Source organism: Sparus aurata, chromosome 19 (assembly GCF_900880675.1).
Source record: "Sparus aurata chromosome 19, fSpaAur1.1, whole genome shotgun sequence".
In the NCBI taxonomy this organism is placed as follows: Eukaryota; Metazoa; Chordata; class Actinopteri; order Spariformes; family Sparidae; genus Sparus; species Sparus aurata.
The window spans coordinates 26,099,420-26,116,361 of record NC_044205.1 but is presented as its reverse complement, the minus strand read 5'-3'; the positions used below and the strand labels follow the sequence as shown (position 1 = coordinate 26,116,361).

At 44.4% G+C, this 16,942-nt stretch overlaps 1 protein-coding gene across 7 annotated transcripts in view; it reads right to left on the bottom strand.

Annotated features, from left to right (window-relative positions):
• LOC115570074 (cadherin-6-like) overlaps positions 1-16,942 on the bottom strand; it is a 74,126-nt gene that overhangs the window by 27,502 nt on the left and 29,682 nt on the right. For all 7 annotated transcript variants that reach the window (XM_030398336.1, XM_030398339.1, XM_030398338.1 and 4 more), the window contains exons 3-4: positions 5,356-5,650; positions 2,262-2,381 (exon numbers count right to left, since the gene is read on the bottom strand). In XM_030398336.1, coding sequence (XP_030254196.1) covers positions 2,262-2,381; positions 5,356-5,650 — 415 coding nt within the window. The remainder of the gene's footprint in view (positions 1-2,261; positions 2,382-5,355; positions 5,651-16,942) is intronic.

The window sequence follows — 16,942 nt, the reverse complement described above, 5'->3', positions numbered from 1 at the left end:
GGGAGAGCGGCTGACGCGGCGCATCGCTCTGGCCTACGCCGCTCAAAAGGCCCTCCGACTCGCTCTTTTCTTCTCCCTCCCGTACACAACGCTGCGGAAAATAAAGAGCCACAATGCGACTTCTTCCTAACAGCGATGGAGCACATCTGACGGACAGCACCGCGCTAAGAGAGCAGCGATCGTTGGAGGGAAAAGGCAGCGAACATGCTCCACCGCCGCCTCTCCCTCGCTCTGTATCTCCGTCTACCTTTGTTACCCGCTAAATGACTACAATGCATCCACACAGGAAGGAGGAGAGCAGGAACAAATCCTGCTTATAATGTGATGTCCAGGCATGTCTTTGTGTAAGAGGGGATGTCAGCTTACATACCACATGTGGGATAAACCATATTACTGTTAATCCCTCCGCTAATCTGCAAATGGCTTCTTTTTTTTTTGGTCGTTTCTCTTTTGTTTAAGCTAAAAAAAAAAAAAAGACACGAGCGGGATGTGTTCCAAAGCGCACATTAATGATTAAAAACTAGCAAAGCGGGTAGATTTTTTTATTTAATTTTTTTTAGGGGCGGTTGGTGATTTGCCACTCTGTCTGCTGTAAATCCTCCCCACGCCCGTCAACCTGCGGGAGCAGAGGAGGCAGACATGTTGGTATTTCTGGTTCTGGTTTGAAAGCATTCCACCAGTTCTTTCTCTGACAAATGGTTTTTAATTTTCTTTCCCGGTGAAACCCGTCTTGCCTTGTCTGTTACGTCTCCTACGACGTCCACCTCCGTTCAGCTGAGGGTTACATACGTAGGTGGAGAGAGGATGAGAGCGAGGGGTCGTGCACGTTAGTCAGAGAGCAGCGTCCTTCATGGCTGCAGAGCATGCTGGTCAGCCGAGGCTAAACCGTGCAGGGAGACGTTATCATTTATTTACCGCACGGGGTTCCAGATTTCAGCACAAAACCAAAGAGAAGCGCTTTGTCTTGTGATTCTGAAGGACAAACATGTGGATGCTCCCGTTTGATGTTTAAGATACATCTCTGCAATCGAATTTCACCGCAGAGATCTCGAGGCTCAAGGTCTCTTTATCAGCTCCCTTCTGTTGTGCAGACAGTACATTCAGTAAAAAAAAAAGAAAGACACGACGGAGATGCAGACGATATACTGCAAAAAAGAAAACGAGATTATTTTAACTTGATTCGGATGAAAATCCTTTTTATTCTTAATGAGATCAAGCAGAGCTCGTTTCCTCAAGATCCTGGAAGAACAGGGGAAACGTTGGTTTCTTTTAAAGGTTGCTACTTTTCTACTTTTTTTTTAAGAAACCAAGGTTTTTTAAGCTTTTTCTTAAAGTGGAGGTTTTCTTTTGCGATGTGCTCATCTGTGAAAAGCCCCTAAAGTTCCTCGTCTTCATGAAAGCAGAGCCAGAGTCTGGCTTTTAAAAAGTGTGGCAAAGGGTTATATTGAAATCGTTGGACTTCAGAGAACATGTTGAAATGTTTCTCAGTGTAGTTTTGTACCAGAAGTGAACAAACAAGCTGTTCTCAGAGGGAAAAGTTGGCAGGGTCCGCCTTGTATAGACAAAGTAGTATTAAACTGTGTTTGTCATTTAAAGCCAGTGTGTTCATTCAGTCCTGAAAACAAAGAGAGTTTGGTCATTTATTTTGTTCGTTTAGAAAATAAGACATACAATTTCTTCCCCAAAAACTACAGAATGCACCTTTAATTGGCTTATTAATTTATTAGTAGCCTTTTGTTCTTCGGACGGGAGATTCAGTTTAAAAGAAAGACATTATGGTGATGCAGATGATACGCCGCAAAAAAGAAAATACGGTTATTTTAACTTGATCTCAATGAAAATCAATTTGTTTTAATCGCTTCATGAGATCAGCTCGTTTCTGCCGGATACAGAAAGTCCTTGACAAAAACGCTGTGTTACTGTAGCGGCAGATTCTTTTTTTCTGCTTCTTTTGAGAAACTGAGGTTTTTGAGGACTCTTCAGGTTTTGACGGACTTAAAAATGGAGATTTTCTTGCCGTGGGCTCGTCTGTGAAAAGCCCCCAAAGATCCAGTTTTCATGAATGCGATCACGCGCCGGCTTTTTGAAAAAGTGTGTTAGAGAAACTTCTTGAAACTGGCTGATTTCAGGGAACAAGTTGAAGTGTTCTCGCAGCGTTGACAGAGGGAGCTTCTGCTGCAGTTATACTCGGAGGCGGGCATACAAAGTGCGTCAACAATAGAGGATCTCTGCGTGGGTTTCACATGTAACTGATGACTGACCGGTTTCCGGGTCCACGGAGAAGTACGGCTGCCCCTCCAGGATGCTGTACACCACCCTGGCGCTGTTCCCGTACGTGGCGTCGTCGGCGTCCGTGGCTGTCACCTGAATTACCGAGGTGCCTGTGGGAGGAGGAGGAGGGAAGAAGATTCATGACAATGATTTAGATCAACTCTTCAATACTGCTGAAAATTGCCTGCTGGATAATTGGCTAAGCTGATGCACCTTCTGATGAGGTGTCGGATCCTCTTCTAATCACGCTCGTGCAGAATGCGACCGATCATTTCTGTCCTTTTGCATTACGCCTACCAATCTTTATCCCTCGGCCACTTATACCCTTACACGTGATTGATTTCTGCAGGTGATCGATAAGTCCTAATGTATTTTTTTTTTTTCTGAGTATATCTCTCTAAGCAAACATGCGGCACCGATACCGGCTCTGCTGCAAACCCCAAGAAGCCTATTAGTGTATCCACAGATCTGGAGTGTCTGAGAAAAGCCAAATATCTGATAGGAGGCGAACAACTGTGATCCATTTTCTCTTCCAGAGAGGCTGAAGCCCTATTTCAGCAGAACAAAGGGAAACAGTTAGCCAAGTGCTACCTCCCAAATGGCGCCTTGCGGGGCCAAGTGTTGCCTCATTACATGCAGAAGAAAATTAATTGAGTAGAAATATTTAATGGCAAAGTGGTATAAATATAGAATTGTGCAATACAATGTGATAACGACCCCATGAAACTTCTCTAATTTGATGTCAGTTCTGATCTGTAACGGGAGCCGGGAAAGTTCCCCCTCCTGTTAAAAAAAAAAAAAAAAAAAAAATCGATGTGATTCTTATGGATGTTGTTGGAGAAAGAAAAAAAAAAAAATTGGGGGGAACCAAGAAAGCAGAGAGAGAGAAAGACCACGGCTGTCTGATTTGGTGTAAGTGACAGTTGGGGAAGATTCCTGAGCAAGTTCAGCGAACCTTGATCGCTAATACCTTTAACTAGGGAATTAGACTCAAAGAGGCTTTTCTGACATGGCGGCTTTTTAGAAAAATATCACTGATCCACATCAGCCATCTCATCGCTGACTGTAAGCTTTTGAGAAACAGAATCTTCTGACAAACAAGTCAGGAATAGTCGCAGTTTTCAGTGCAGGGGGGACTAAATTACCCCGACTGTAATCACTCAGTTGTCAAAGACGGGCGGCGTCAACGTCGTCGCTGACCGAGAGTCCGAGAGCAGAATGTCAGAGCCGTGAGACCATAATAAAACTCAAAGTGTATGTCACATTTAAAGGGGCAGTGTCTCGACGCAGCCACTCGTGAACACATGCTCTGCCAAGCGGTGACATCACACCTCGGTTGTTGCCATGGGCACCCGTGCTGCCCTTAGATAAGTGCCGGCCTCTCTCTTGGGGTTGCTGAACCAAGTGACAACTCTGTCACATGTCTGGGCTGCAAGACCGATGTCCCTCAGTCCCCGAAGCAGCGCGGCAGCGCCAGCAGCAGGAGAAAAGGGCGTTCACTCCATGTTTTCATGCCAGTATTGATTAGAAGCCTTTTTATATTGTAATTCTATATTCATGAGGCCGGCATGTACTTTTAGACTAAGAGCTGGAGCCAAAGTGCACGAAGAATTAAAGTTTAATTTGGTGCCGAAACGACAAGAAGAGATGATAATGCGAAACCAGTGAATGGCGCTCAGAAACTGCCACTGCAGAAGTGGAATCCGCAATTATTCACTGTGATGACACAGCTGACAATGCTGGTAATTAAATTAAATACTGTTTTAATAAGATACAATGCTGTGTTTAAAAGATTATCTGCACCAGCGCTGTAACCGTCGCAGAGACGCTTTACCTTGTTTATTCTCGGCTCATAAAACAGCTCCTAGTCCCTCAATTAATTAGTCGAGGCCCTCTTTGTTGAGTCTGCATCATTATTATGATTGATAAAGTCCCATTGATCCGGCAGGACTGGCATTTTATAACGTCTTTATCCCATCTGAATCATGAGCCTTTTAATCCAGCTGCTCACACACACAGACACACACCTTAATTTGTGTAAACACGCAGTTATCGTCTGTTTCATGATCAATACATGAGCTTTTTACACACTGCATGTGCTCGCCTCCGCCTGCTGTACAGCCAAAAAACTAGAATAAGTTATAATGTATTGATTTATTGCTGTCCTGTCATTATTAATTATGTGTTTGCCGCCCTGTTTTTGGTTTATGTAGTGTATTATTATCTGCGGGATGGGGGAAGGGTTGCGTGGTTACACGGATCTAGGCCGTCAGGATGGAGGGATTAATGTAATCACTCTTAATGATTTGTGAGCTCCGTTTGTGACATCACGCTCTGTACACAGTGAACAAAATAGGAGTGAGAATGTTGGGAAACTAAACAACATTTTGGTGAACAAATGAGGAGACAGAGAGAGAAGAAACGGCAACACAAACCGTTGAAAATGTTTGGAAAATGATTCAAATCAAAGACTATTTTCAAGGTCGACATCTGAACTTTTTCCAGAGCTTTCAACCACATCTCACCAGCTCCTGCTAATGAACTGTAAGCAAGAAAGCAGACCCTCGAGTGTGAATGTTTACCAAAAGAAGGACCCCAAATGTAAAAACTCAGGGCGGGGTTGAAAAACAAAAGAAAGCAAGCTTTAATAAAATAAAGCAAAAAGAAATCCAAGGAACAGAATGCAGGGAAATAAAAAGGCACGAATCTGAGATCAAAACTAAACTGAGTACAAACCGGGATGACTAACAGGGGCTGGTGACATGATGGCGAGAAGAAGAGGCAGGAAAACGCACAGACAGGAAGTGTAAAACAGACGATTACACACGAGGATTAAACCTACAAAATAAAAGGAAATGGAAAACGGAAATCTCTGGACTGAAACCCCTGACAGTGACACTGAGTCAGGCTCCATCTGAATCCTGTTTACGGACGTTTGATGAAATAAATCATTCGTCCCCTGTTGGATATCACAGAAAATAACCCCAGAAACACCATAAAATCTGCTCTGAATTATTCATTTCGATGGTTCCACATCTCACAGGCCTGTAGCGTTGTACTCTAACACGTGCAGCAGGAACTTACCGATGTCAGACATTTCGGGCACTCGGGCCGTGTAGACGTCTTTGGTGAACCGCGGCTCGTTGTCGTTGATGTCGTGGATCTTGATGATGAACTCGGACTGGCCCTCCAGCGCCTCGTTGGTGAAGCGGTTGATGGCCTTGGCGTGGAGGATGTAGTAGGCCTTCTCCTCCCTGTCCAGCCTCTTGGTGGCGTGGATGTCCCCCGACTTCTCGTCTATCTTGAAGAGGGACCCCGCGCCCTCCCCCGTGAGGACGTACCTCACGCTCCCGTCGCCTCGGTCGCCGTCCGAGTGAAGCTGCGGAGAGAAAAAGACGAGAAAACATGATAGCGCTGATCCCCGCAGCGGCACAACAACACTTTCAAACAGCAGTTTGTGGCGTTTTCATTTTAATAAATTTCCACTTTGCGGCTCTCTGTTGCTAATTGTTATAGCACAACAGTGATTCAAACTCGGGTTTATGAAAGCTTTCACATTTACTTAATTTGCTCTTATGAACACCGAGTGTCAGCTAGCTCTTTCCAGGGAAATATCTCCCATTAGCATGAGCAGAAATAGCCACGGCGAAGAGAGAAAAAAACTTCATCTGCATAAAGTTTAGGAAAAAAGGGAAACATCACAGCGCTGGCTGCAGAGTGTGATTGACAGGTGATCTCTGAAGAAGTGCAGAGCTAAAAAACACCTCCCAGCGACGAGCACTCTGTACCAGAGATGTCAGCGAAATCAAATTTCAAAGCAGAATCACAGTTTTCCACTTTAGTTTTTCTGATGCACTGAGCACATATCAGTGATTTGACCATCCTGGGCCTTGGCAAAGAAACACTGACAGCTTTGATAAGTGCCTTTGGTGTTACTTAACAGATTCATATCATCTTTAGTAAACTGTCATCGCGTTACGACGGTACACATCCGTGGCTTCACCTCGTCCCTGTGAAATTCGCATCCTGCCAAGAAGAAAAACACACAGCCAGAGCGTTTTAGATTCTGCATTTGCTGCCACTGTTACATACAGGTTGTCACCGCGCTTTTGTACCGCCGGGCCACGGTGGCATTTTCACAGTGCTGTAAACAGAATGCCAGCGGGTCGAAGTCGGCGAGGTACCAGCGTGAGTGCGCACACGTCCGCCGCCTGCCAATCCCTGATGGATCAGCAACATGACCAACATGCCAGAGGACCACCGGAGTCCACTTGTCTGCGGAGCTCCTCATTATTATTTGCTCTGCCTCTCTCTATCTCCCGTTTAATTTTTTTCTGCATGAACAGCAGCTTAGCATGCGCTGACATTTTAATTCCACCGCCAAATCCCCCCCCAACATATTTATCTCAGAGAACTCATCAAAAGCTTGTCCAGTCGTTTCCCCTCCCACTGCGTCCCTGCCTACTTCCCTTTCCCCTCTTTAATAACCGAGGACATGGTCATAATTGCGGGGGGAGGCAAAGGGCAAAAAGGAGGCGAACGTGTTTGCGAAGTACAAACCGAGGTCATCTGCATGTTTACCCCCCTTAAGTGGACGCCGGGACTTAATTCTGAGCTCTGTTATTGACACCTTGTTAACTCAAGTGAGCCGCCGCGTTCGATTCCGACAGTTCCGAGTGCGTATTTTCCCCCTCCGAGCGCGAGTTGCTGTGTCTACAGGCGCTCTTGGCTCTGCCGGTGGACAGACTGAGGGGGGATATTGTGCGTTTGCAGCTAGGTCACGTGGGAGCACATTGCAAAGTCTCCCTTCTCATCATATATTAAAAAGCTTTTCATCCCAGGTGCTCGGAAGCTTTACTAATTCATGCTGTTTTATCAGGGCGAAGCTGGCACATTGCGAGACGAACAGCTTTGTGGATTAGCATCTTTAACACTATTTTGTTCGCCTGCTTGAATGCTGGTGAAAATGACTGTTTTCATTCCTTTCTCTGTCTGTCTCACCAAGCCAGTGGAGTGTGTTGCAGAATTTTTGCATCTTCGGATTAGGATCTGCAGTGGAGCACTGTTTCATTAACCCGCTTGAATTCTGGTCAAAACAACCCTTGTTGTTTTCTTTTTTTTTTTGTTCCTTATTCTGTCTGTCTAACCAAGCCAGGAGAACATCCTGCAGAAATTTTATTTGTTTTTCTGTGTTCTGCTTTACAGTATGTGCTTCCAAACAGAGACTCAGTTGGCTGAAAACAATCCACTTCAACATTATTATCTTTCTCCCGCTGTTATAGCTGCAATGTCCTTTTCTATGATTGTCTATCAAGCTGCCTATCTCTGCCGGCACGACAATTCAGTTAATAACCGTTGAGTCCTCTCTTTTCAGCTGTGATGTGAGATAGACAGTGTGACATATGCTGTGTCGACTGTCATTTCTATGGAAACAGAGAGATCTTGCGGTTCTGAAGAGTTACTCCTCGCCCCCTGAAGGATATTACAAGGTAGCCCAGAGTATCGAACTCCAGGACCTGCTGCAGTGACCCCGTCCCTCCCAGTTGCCCACCTTGCTGGTGAGGAGAATTTACTGCTGCCCTTCTACTCAAATTAAGAGGGGCGAGAAAAAAAACAACCTCTCCTGGAAATCAATGTGGCAGCCCAACGTGCATTCACAATGGCCCTTTGATCAATTTATATCGAAAATACAATTAAACTGTCACAGGGGGAGAAAAGAAAGCCACATGTGCAGTCAGTATGGTCACCAAGAAGCTCTGGCACATCAATAGCTAGCCTTTTCTCCTCTACCCTCCTACGGTACCAAATCATAAAAAAACAAGGCAGGGAGCATGACGCTATACCCATTAACACCGGGGCTTTTGGGAGACTGCAAAAAATCTCAATTTTATCCGGTCATTGTGGCTCTAATGGAGGCCTAAAATCGTTATTTTCTTGAAGGAATAGTTTGACATTTTGGGAAATGTGCTTATGAGCCTTACTGTAAAGAGTTCAACTGGAGGATCAATACCATACTGATGTATGTACATTAAATGAGAGGGTAAAGGGAGAGCTGTCTCCTCCACAACAACCTGAAACATCTTTACAGAGACCTGTCTCCTCCACAACATCCTGAAACATCTTTACAGAGACCTGTCTCCTCCACAACATCCTGAAACATCTTTACAGAGACCTGTCTCCTCCACAACATCCTGAAACATCTTTACAGAGACCTGTCTCCTCCACAACATCCTGAAACATCTTTACAGAGACCTGTCTCCTCCACAACATCCTGAAACATCTTTACAGATACCTGTCTCCTCCATAACATCCTGAAACATCTTTACAGAGACCTGTCTCCTCCACAACATCCTGAAACATCTTTACAGAGACCTGTCTCCTCCTGAACATCCTGAAACATCTTTACAGACACCTGTCTCCTTCACAACATCCTGTCGAATTCTCCTCCAAACATCCTGAAACATCTTTACAGAGACCTGTCTCCTCCTGAACATCCTGAAACATCTTTACAGAGACCTGTCTCCTCCATAACATCCTGAAACATCTTTACAGAGACCTGTCTCCTCCTGAACATCCTGAAACATCTTTACAGACACCTGTCTCCTTCACAACATCCTGAAACATCTTTACAGAGACCTGTCTCCTCCACAACATCCTGAAACATCTTTACAGAGACCTGTCTCCTCCACAACATCCTGAAACATCTTTACATAGACCTGTCTCCTCCTGAACATCCTGAAACATCTTTACAGAGACCTGTCTCCTCCATAACATCCTGAAACATCTTTACAGAGACCTGTCTCCTCCACAACATCCTGAAACATCTTTACAGAGACCTGTCTCCTCCTGAACATCCTGAAACATCTTTACAGACACCTGTCTCCTTCACTAACATCCTGAAACATCTTTACAGAGACCTGTCTCCTCCACAACATCCTGAACATCTCTGAACATCTTTACAGAGACCTGTCCTCCTCCATACATCCTGAAACATCTTTACAGAGACCTGTCTCCTCCACAACATCCTGAAACATCTTTACAGAGACCTGTTCCTCCATAACATCCTGAAACATCTTTACAGAGACCTGTCTCCTCACGAACATCCTGAAACATCTTTACAGAGACCTGTCTCCTCCACAACATCCTGAAACATCTTTACAGAGACCTGTCTCCTCCTGACATCCTGAAACATCTTTACAGAGACCTGTCCTCCTCCACAACATCCTGAAACATCTTTACAGAGACCTGTCTCCTCCTGGACATCCTGAAACATCTTTACAGAGACCTGTCCTCCTCCACAACATCCTGAAACATCTTTACAGAGACCTGTCTCTCCTGAACATCCTGAAACTCTTTACAGACACCTGTCTCCTCCACAACATCCTGAAACATCTTTACAGAGACCTGTCTCCTCCACAACATCCTGAAACATCTTTACAGAGACCTGTCTCCTCCATAACATCCTGAAACATCTTTACAGAGACCTGTCTCCTCCTGAACATCCTGAAACATCTTTACAGAGACCTGTCTCCTCCTGGACATCCTGAAACATCTTTACAGAGACCTGTCTCCTCCTGAACATCCTGAAACACCTTTACAGAGACCTGTCTCCTCCACAACTTCCTGAAACATCTTTACAGAGACCTGTCTCCTCCACAACATCCTGAAACATCTTTACAGAGACCTGTCTCCTCCTGGACATCCTGAAACATCTTTACAGACACCTGTCTCCTTCACAACATCCTGAAACATCTTTACAGAGACCTGTCTCCTCCACAACTTCCTGAAACATCTTTACAGAGACCTGTCTCCTCCTGAACAACCTGAAACATCTTTACAGAGACCTGTCTCCTCCACAACATCCTGAAACATCTTTACAGAGACCTGTCTCCTCCACAACATCCTGAAACACCTTTACAGAGACCTGTCTCCTCCACAACATCCTGAAACATCTTTACAGAGACCTGTCTCCTCCTGGACATCCTGAAACACCTTTACATAGACCTGTCTCCTCCTGGACATCCTGAAACATCTTTACAGAGACCTGTCTCCTCCTGAACATCCTGAAACATCTTTACAGAGACCTGTCTCCACCTGGACATCCTGAAACATCTTTACAGAGACCTGTCTCCTCCTGGACATCCTGAAACATCTTTACAGAGACCTGTCTCCTCCACAACATCCTGAAACATCTTTACAGAGACCTGTCTCCTCCACAACATCCTGAAACACCTTTACAGAGACCTGTCTCCTCCTGGACATCCTGAAACATCTTTACAGAGACCTGTCTCCTCCACAACATCCTGAAACATCTTTACAGAGACCTGTCTCCTCCACAACATCCTGAAACATCTTTACAGAGACCTGTCTCCTCCTGGACATCCTGAAACATCTTTACAGAGACCTGTCTCCTCCACAACATCCTGAAACATCTTTACAGAGACCTGTCTCCTCCACAACATCCTGAAACATCTTTACAGAGACCTGTCTCCTCCTGAACATCCTGAAACATCTTTACAGAGAGCTGTCTCCTCCACAACATCCTGAAACATCTTTACAGAGACCTGTCTCCTCCACAACATCCTGAAACATCTTTACAGAGACCTGTCTCCTCCTGGACATCCTGAAACATCTTTACAGAGACCTGTCTCCTCCACAACATCCTGAAACATCTTTACAGAGACCTGTCTCCTCCTGGACATCCTGAAACATCTTTACAGAGACCTGTCTCCTCCACAACATCCTGAAACATCTTACAGAGACCTGTCTCCTCCACAACATCCTGAAACATCTTTACAGAGACCTGTCTCCTCCTGAACATCCTGAAACATCTTTACAGAGACCTGTCTCCTCCACAACATCCTGAAACATCTTTACAGAGACCTGTCTCCTCCACAACATCCTGAAACATCTTTACAGAGACCTGTCTCCTCCTGAACATCCTGAAACATCTTTACAGAGACCTGTCTCCTCCACAACATCCTGAAACATCTTTACAGAGACCTGTCTCCTCCACAACATCCTGAAACATCTTTACAGAGACCTGTCTCCTCCACAACATCCTGAAACATCTTTACAGAGACCTGTCTCCTCCTGGACATCCTGAAACATCTTTACAGAGACCTGTCTCCTCCATAACATCCTGAAACATCTTTACAGAGACCTGTCTCCTCCACAACATCCTGAAACATCTTTACAGAGACCTGTCTCCTCCTGGACATCCTGAAACATCTTTACAGAGACCTGTCTCCTCCTGAACATCCTGAAACATCTTTACAGAGACCTGTCTCCTCCACAACATCCTGAAACATCTTTACAGAGACCTGTCTCCTCACAACATCCTGAAACATCTTTACAGAGACCTGTCTCCTCCACAACATCCTGAAACATCTTTACAGAGACCTGTCTCCTCCTGGACATCCTGAAACATCTTTACAGAGACCTGTCTCCTCCTGAACATCCTGAAACATCTTTACAGAGACCTGTCTCCTCCACAACATCCTGAAACATCTTTACAGAGACCTGTCTCCTCCACAACATCCTGAAACATCTTTACAGAGACCTGTCTCCTCCTGGACATCCTGAAACATCTTTACAGAGACCTGTCTCCTCCACAACATCCTGAAACATCTTTACAGAGACCTGTCTCCTCCTGGACATCCTGAAACATCTTTACAGAGACCTGTCTCCTCCTGAACAACCTGAAACATCTTTACAGAGACCTGTCTCCTCCACAACATCCTGAAACATCTTTACAGAGACCTGTCTCCTCCTGAACATCCTGAAACATCTTTACAGAGACCTGTCTCCTCCTGAACATCCTGAAACATCTTTACAGAGACCTGTCTCCTCCACAACATCCTGAAACATCTTTACAGAGACCTGTCTCCTCCACAACATCCTGAAACATCTTTACAGAGACCTGTCTCCTCCTGAACATCCTGAAACATCTTTACAGAGACCTGTCTCCTCCTGAACATCCTGAAACATCTTTACAGAGACCTGTCTCCTCCTGACATCCTGAAACATCTTTACAGAGACCTGTCTCCTCCTGAACATCCTGAAACATCTTTACAGAGACCTGTCTCCTCCACAACATCCTGAAACATCTTTACAGAGACCTGTCTCCTCCACAACATCCTGAAACATCTTTACAGAGACCTGTCTCCTCCTGAACATCCTGAAACATCTTTACAGAGACCTGTCTCCTCCTGGACATCCTGAAACATCTTTACAGAGACCTGTCTCCTCCACAACATCCTGAAACATCTTTACAGAGACCTGTCTCCTCCACAACATCCTGAAACATCTTTACAGAGACCTGTCTCCTCCTGAACATCCTGAAACATCTTTACAGAGACCTGTCTCCTCCTGGACATCCTGAAACATCTTTACAGAGACCTGTCTCCTCCACAACATCCTGAAACATCTTTACAGAGACCTGTCTCCTCCTGAACATCCTGAAACATCTTTACAGAGACCTGTCTCCTCCTGGACATCCTGAAACATCTTTACAGAGACCTGTCTCCATCACAACATCCTGAAACATCTTTACAGAGACCTGTCTCCTCCTGAACATCACATTACTATCACTATCTTGTCGCTGCTACTTACATTTAATTGATGCAAAGACGTGTAAAATAACTGTACATATGCTTAGGTAGCATGGAGGAGTTTATAAACGTTCCTTTTGTTTTGCAAATCTGTGTCACATTAAGACAAATAAATTACCTTGAAGCTTAATTCTTCCTTTGAAAGAAGTGAAAACAGTCAGTCTATGATTTAAAACTGTCTGCCACAGAAATGAACTTGTTTTCATTCTTTTCTAAAGATGAGTCTCTTCATCTTGACTGAAAGTCGCTGCACTCAAATCAAGGAAAATGAAACTTGATTTCAAAGAATACTTGAAAGAACGTGATTTGCATTAAAAACAGGTTAAATATTCACAAGAAGTAATACTTGAAGGACTAAAGACAGACATGAGCCTAAGATTTCTTTGCAATGAATGGGCTGTAAAACAAACTAATGCATTTACTTTAACTGTTATATCATCAACATAAGGCCGTGTATTTTAAAATGTTCCACTCAATTAGCCGCCTCGGCTCAGTGATATCATAATATTTCCAATGGTTGGCATTTTTTCCTCTGTAGAAGATATTTAGTCCCATTCCTACATGCTTCATCTTCTCGTCTGAAGTGGGCTGAGAAGTGAAGTGGTACTCATCCGACATCTGTGCGTGAGAACTTACAAGCGAGCCGTCTTTGTTTGTGAAATTAATCAGCTTCAAGTGCAGCAAATGTTAGTGCAGACTCGATCTGGCCGCCATTTGTGCTTCACTCGAGTTAGGCCAAAAAGATGGCACTGGGAAGTGGGCTGCTTAGGGCAATTAGCCAGTTAGCCTTTAAGGCCTTGTGTCCTGGCCTGTCGAGAACTGGCTGCCTTCTCTGTAGCCAGATGGTAGCCTCAGACTGTGCACAAAAATAGCCTATCAAATGTCTGTTGATGTGTAAACTTGAGATATGTGGTCAGAGCTGCAGAGACTTAAAGGTGAAATGTCAGTTAACATATATTTCTCTCTTGTGGACATCTGACATCTTTTAATTTTTATGTCCCGTATTTCATTTGCAGCACATTATCCTTTAGCAACAGATCATTCTCAACAGTTTGTTTTCACTCTGCTGCAGGGCTGGACACCACGGTCCTCTCTCAAAATAAATAGCTGTTTCTATCGTACAATTACACACAAACTATACACAGTGTTTTTTAAACTGATTCTGTTGTTTATTTTAGACTTAAATGTCTTTTTATTACGTTGTTTTTGTCTTTTGAGCCCTGTTTTTTTTTTAAAACTGCTCTGTTAAAAGGATTATTTGAACATGTTTCCAGATTTTCTAAACCTGCATTATCCTTCTGTGGTTTTTTTTACATTCAGGCACACATTTTAAGAAATTCTTGTTGATTATTACGGGACTTAGCTTGAGATGTTAAATGTTCACAGGAAGAATGTTGCTGGTTTTTGAAGAAATATTTAGTCTTCACGTTTAAGAATTACTGTTTGTTGAGACTTTTGGGGTAAATGGTATTAAAAGGTCAATATATGATGAATAAATAGTAAAAATTACAGTTTCTGACACTGAATTAATAGTTATTTTGCTGTTATCAAACAATCAAATGCTTCAGAAGCCATGTAATAACAATTAATGGTTTCTAAAGCATATAATTGCTTCCTATCTGTAAAATAACTATTAACTACAGTTTCATTTATTAATGATGGTTTTTGTGAAGCCTTATCAAAAGAAAACTATGCTTTTTAGTTATTTTGTTCTAAATTAACCTGTAAAAAACACATTTTCTTCTAAAAAACAAGCAAAAATAAATGGAACTAAATTAAACAATTGCCCACGGATGGCATCCCGTGAGTGCACACGTCTGTTCAATGGAGCCTCATCCAATTTAACACTCAACAGCCCTGTGTCACTTTAAACTTTAAACCACTCATAGCTGCAAGAAAAACTCAAGAAAACGTTTGAAAAATCATCAACCTCATCATCCTCCGTCCGAGTTTCATGGAGTAGTTTTTCAACTTTGGCCTCATGACCTCAGTGTACGTGAAACCCTCGCTGCTCTGCTGTCACGTCTACTTGCCCCCCATTTTATTAAAACTTGGCTAACAAACTGCTTGATTACAGAGAAAGGGCCTGAATGTTTGATGATAGAGAATCAATTAATCTCACCCTGACAAAACCAGCGGGTGCTGAAACAGTAGTAGGCAGGCGATAGCATGGAGAACAACCGAGGTGTCGCTGTAACGTCGGCGTATCTCGCTTCGACATCGCTTCGTCCCCGCCACGTTGTCAAGACAGATGTTTGCCAGGCCTCGTCGCTGCGTGACCTCATCACACCCTTACCGCCGCTGCGGAGGAGACGAGCGTAATTGAAGTCGCCCCCCCTCCCCGCGCACAAGCGGGAACTTATCGCCTAATCAACAAACACTGCCAATGTGTGCTCCAGGTCCCGCTGGAGACCGCGGGGGTTTGGCATGGCGCGGGTACAGCCAGGCCTGTGCCATATTGCAAACTCCTTGCCTCTTTGCCAAGGTGAGCAGCTGGTAATGGGGGAGCATGAACAGGGAGCAGAACTCACCCCCCACCCCACCCACCCCACAAACAAACACACAAATCCCTGCACCTTTCCACTCGGCTGCCATAAGACGCTCGAGTCCTTCCCCCAGGTCGCCTCAGCCGCTGAGTCACACAGGGCTGGGAAGCATATTATGTCTGTGTTCGTTCGCCTTCTTTCTCTCCTCTGATTTTCAGCCCATTACTGGAGGCCAGCGTTTGCAGGAGTATGTGTGTGCGTGTGTGTGTGTGTGTGTTTGTTCACATACAGAGAACATTGCTTACTTGCGAGGGACTATGTTGAGGAGTCTACCCACCAGGCCCAGAACCACTGGGGCCTATCAGGGGCTGTAAATACTTTATGAGATATGATAGTACAGCACAAACACTCCTAAACCACAGGCCATTAACCATTTTCAGTGGATATGTGCCCTTTGGTAAAGTAAGAAATAATGAAATAAACAAACATTCTCTTCCCCCAGTGACAGCCCGGGCCCTCCGAGGCCTGTATGCAGCTCGCCTGCTAATGAGAGGCAGTGTACTCTTCCCCTCCTGCAGGAAGGGAAAGAAAAAACAAAAAAAATCATTGGCCAATACAGCAAGATTAGCAAGATTAGCAGCCAACCAGCTCCCCGACAGGACGCTGCCAGAGTCTGCTCATCTCGATCGCTTCTGTTAATTCCTTCCTCTTCCAACTGCTTTTGTTACGCTTGTTCAGGAAAGATTAAAGTTTCATTTGTTCGCACTTCACAACTCGATACAGCCGTCGCTAAAAAAAATAAAGAAGAGAGAGAGAGACAGGAAAAAAAAAAAACAGAGAGGGGAGGATCGAGTTTACCAAATAACTGGAGACGGGATGTTGTAATTCAAGCGCGGTTTCATCATTCTATCTTTTACTGTGTGTCAAGAGCAGCTCCCTTGTTTATAATAACCTGCCATTGTGTTATTTCCAATTCACTTTTTCACGGCAAACAAAAGTGGTTTTGTTCCGTGCTGTGTTCTCCGGTTTGCCGTGATGTCACTTGCAATGACAAAAAGCTTTTCCTTTTGTGTCTCTGGTATTTATTTTTTTCCCCTCCTCCCTTCATAACCGCCGTGACTGCGAGACTATGGCCTCCACCTGAGGATACAGGATGCAGATGGTCGTACTCAACGACTCGACTCCAAAAGGAAAAAAAAAAAAGCTATTCATTCCTTTTTAGGGCGGCTCGTTCATCCCTTGTACTTTATCTGGCAATTAACAAACAGTAATTGCAATCAGATAAGATCTACATGCCGCAATCCTATGCGACTAACTGGCTAGTGAGCTGACAATGAGGAAAACGGCGCCCAGCTGCATGTGCTCAGGGGGAAGGGGGAAGAAAACAAGCGCTCAGAGTCATGATTAAGTGTGGCGCTCAAAGGTTGATCCCTTAATGGCGTCTTCAGGAGACGGGCTCTTAGGCCGCAGCCTTTGGCTCTTTAAGTGTATACCACACTCAGATAATCCATTCTTCTTTTGCTATTAGTCCTTTTACAAGCTGAAAGGACGAGTGGCACATCAATCAGCGCT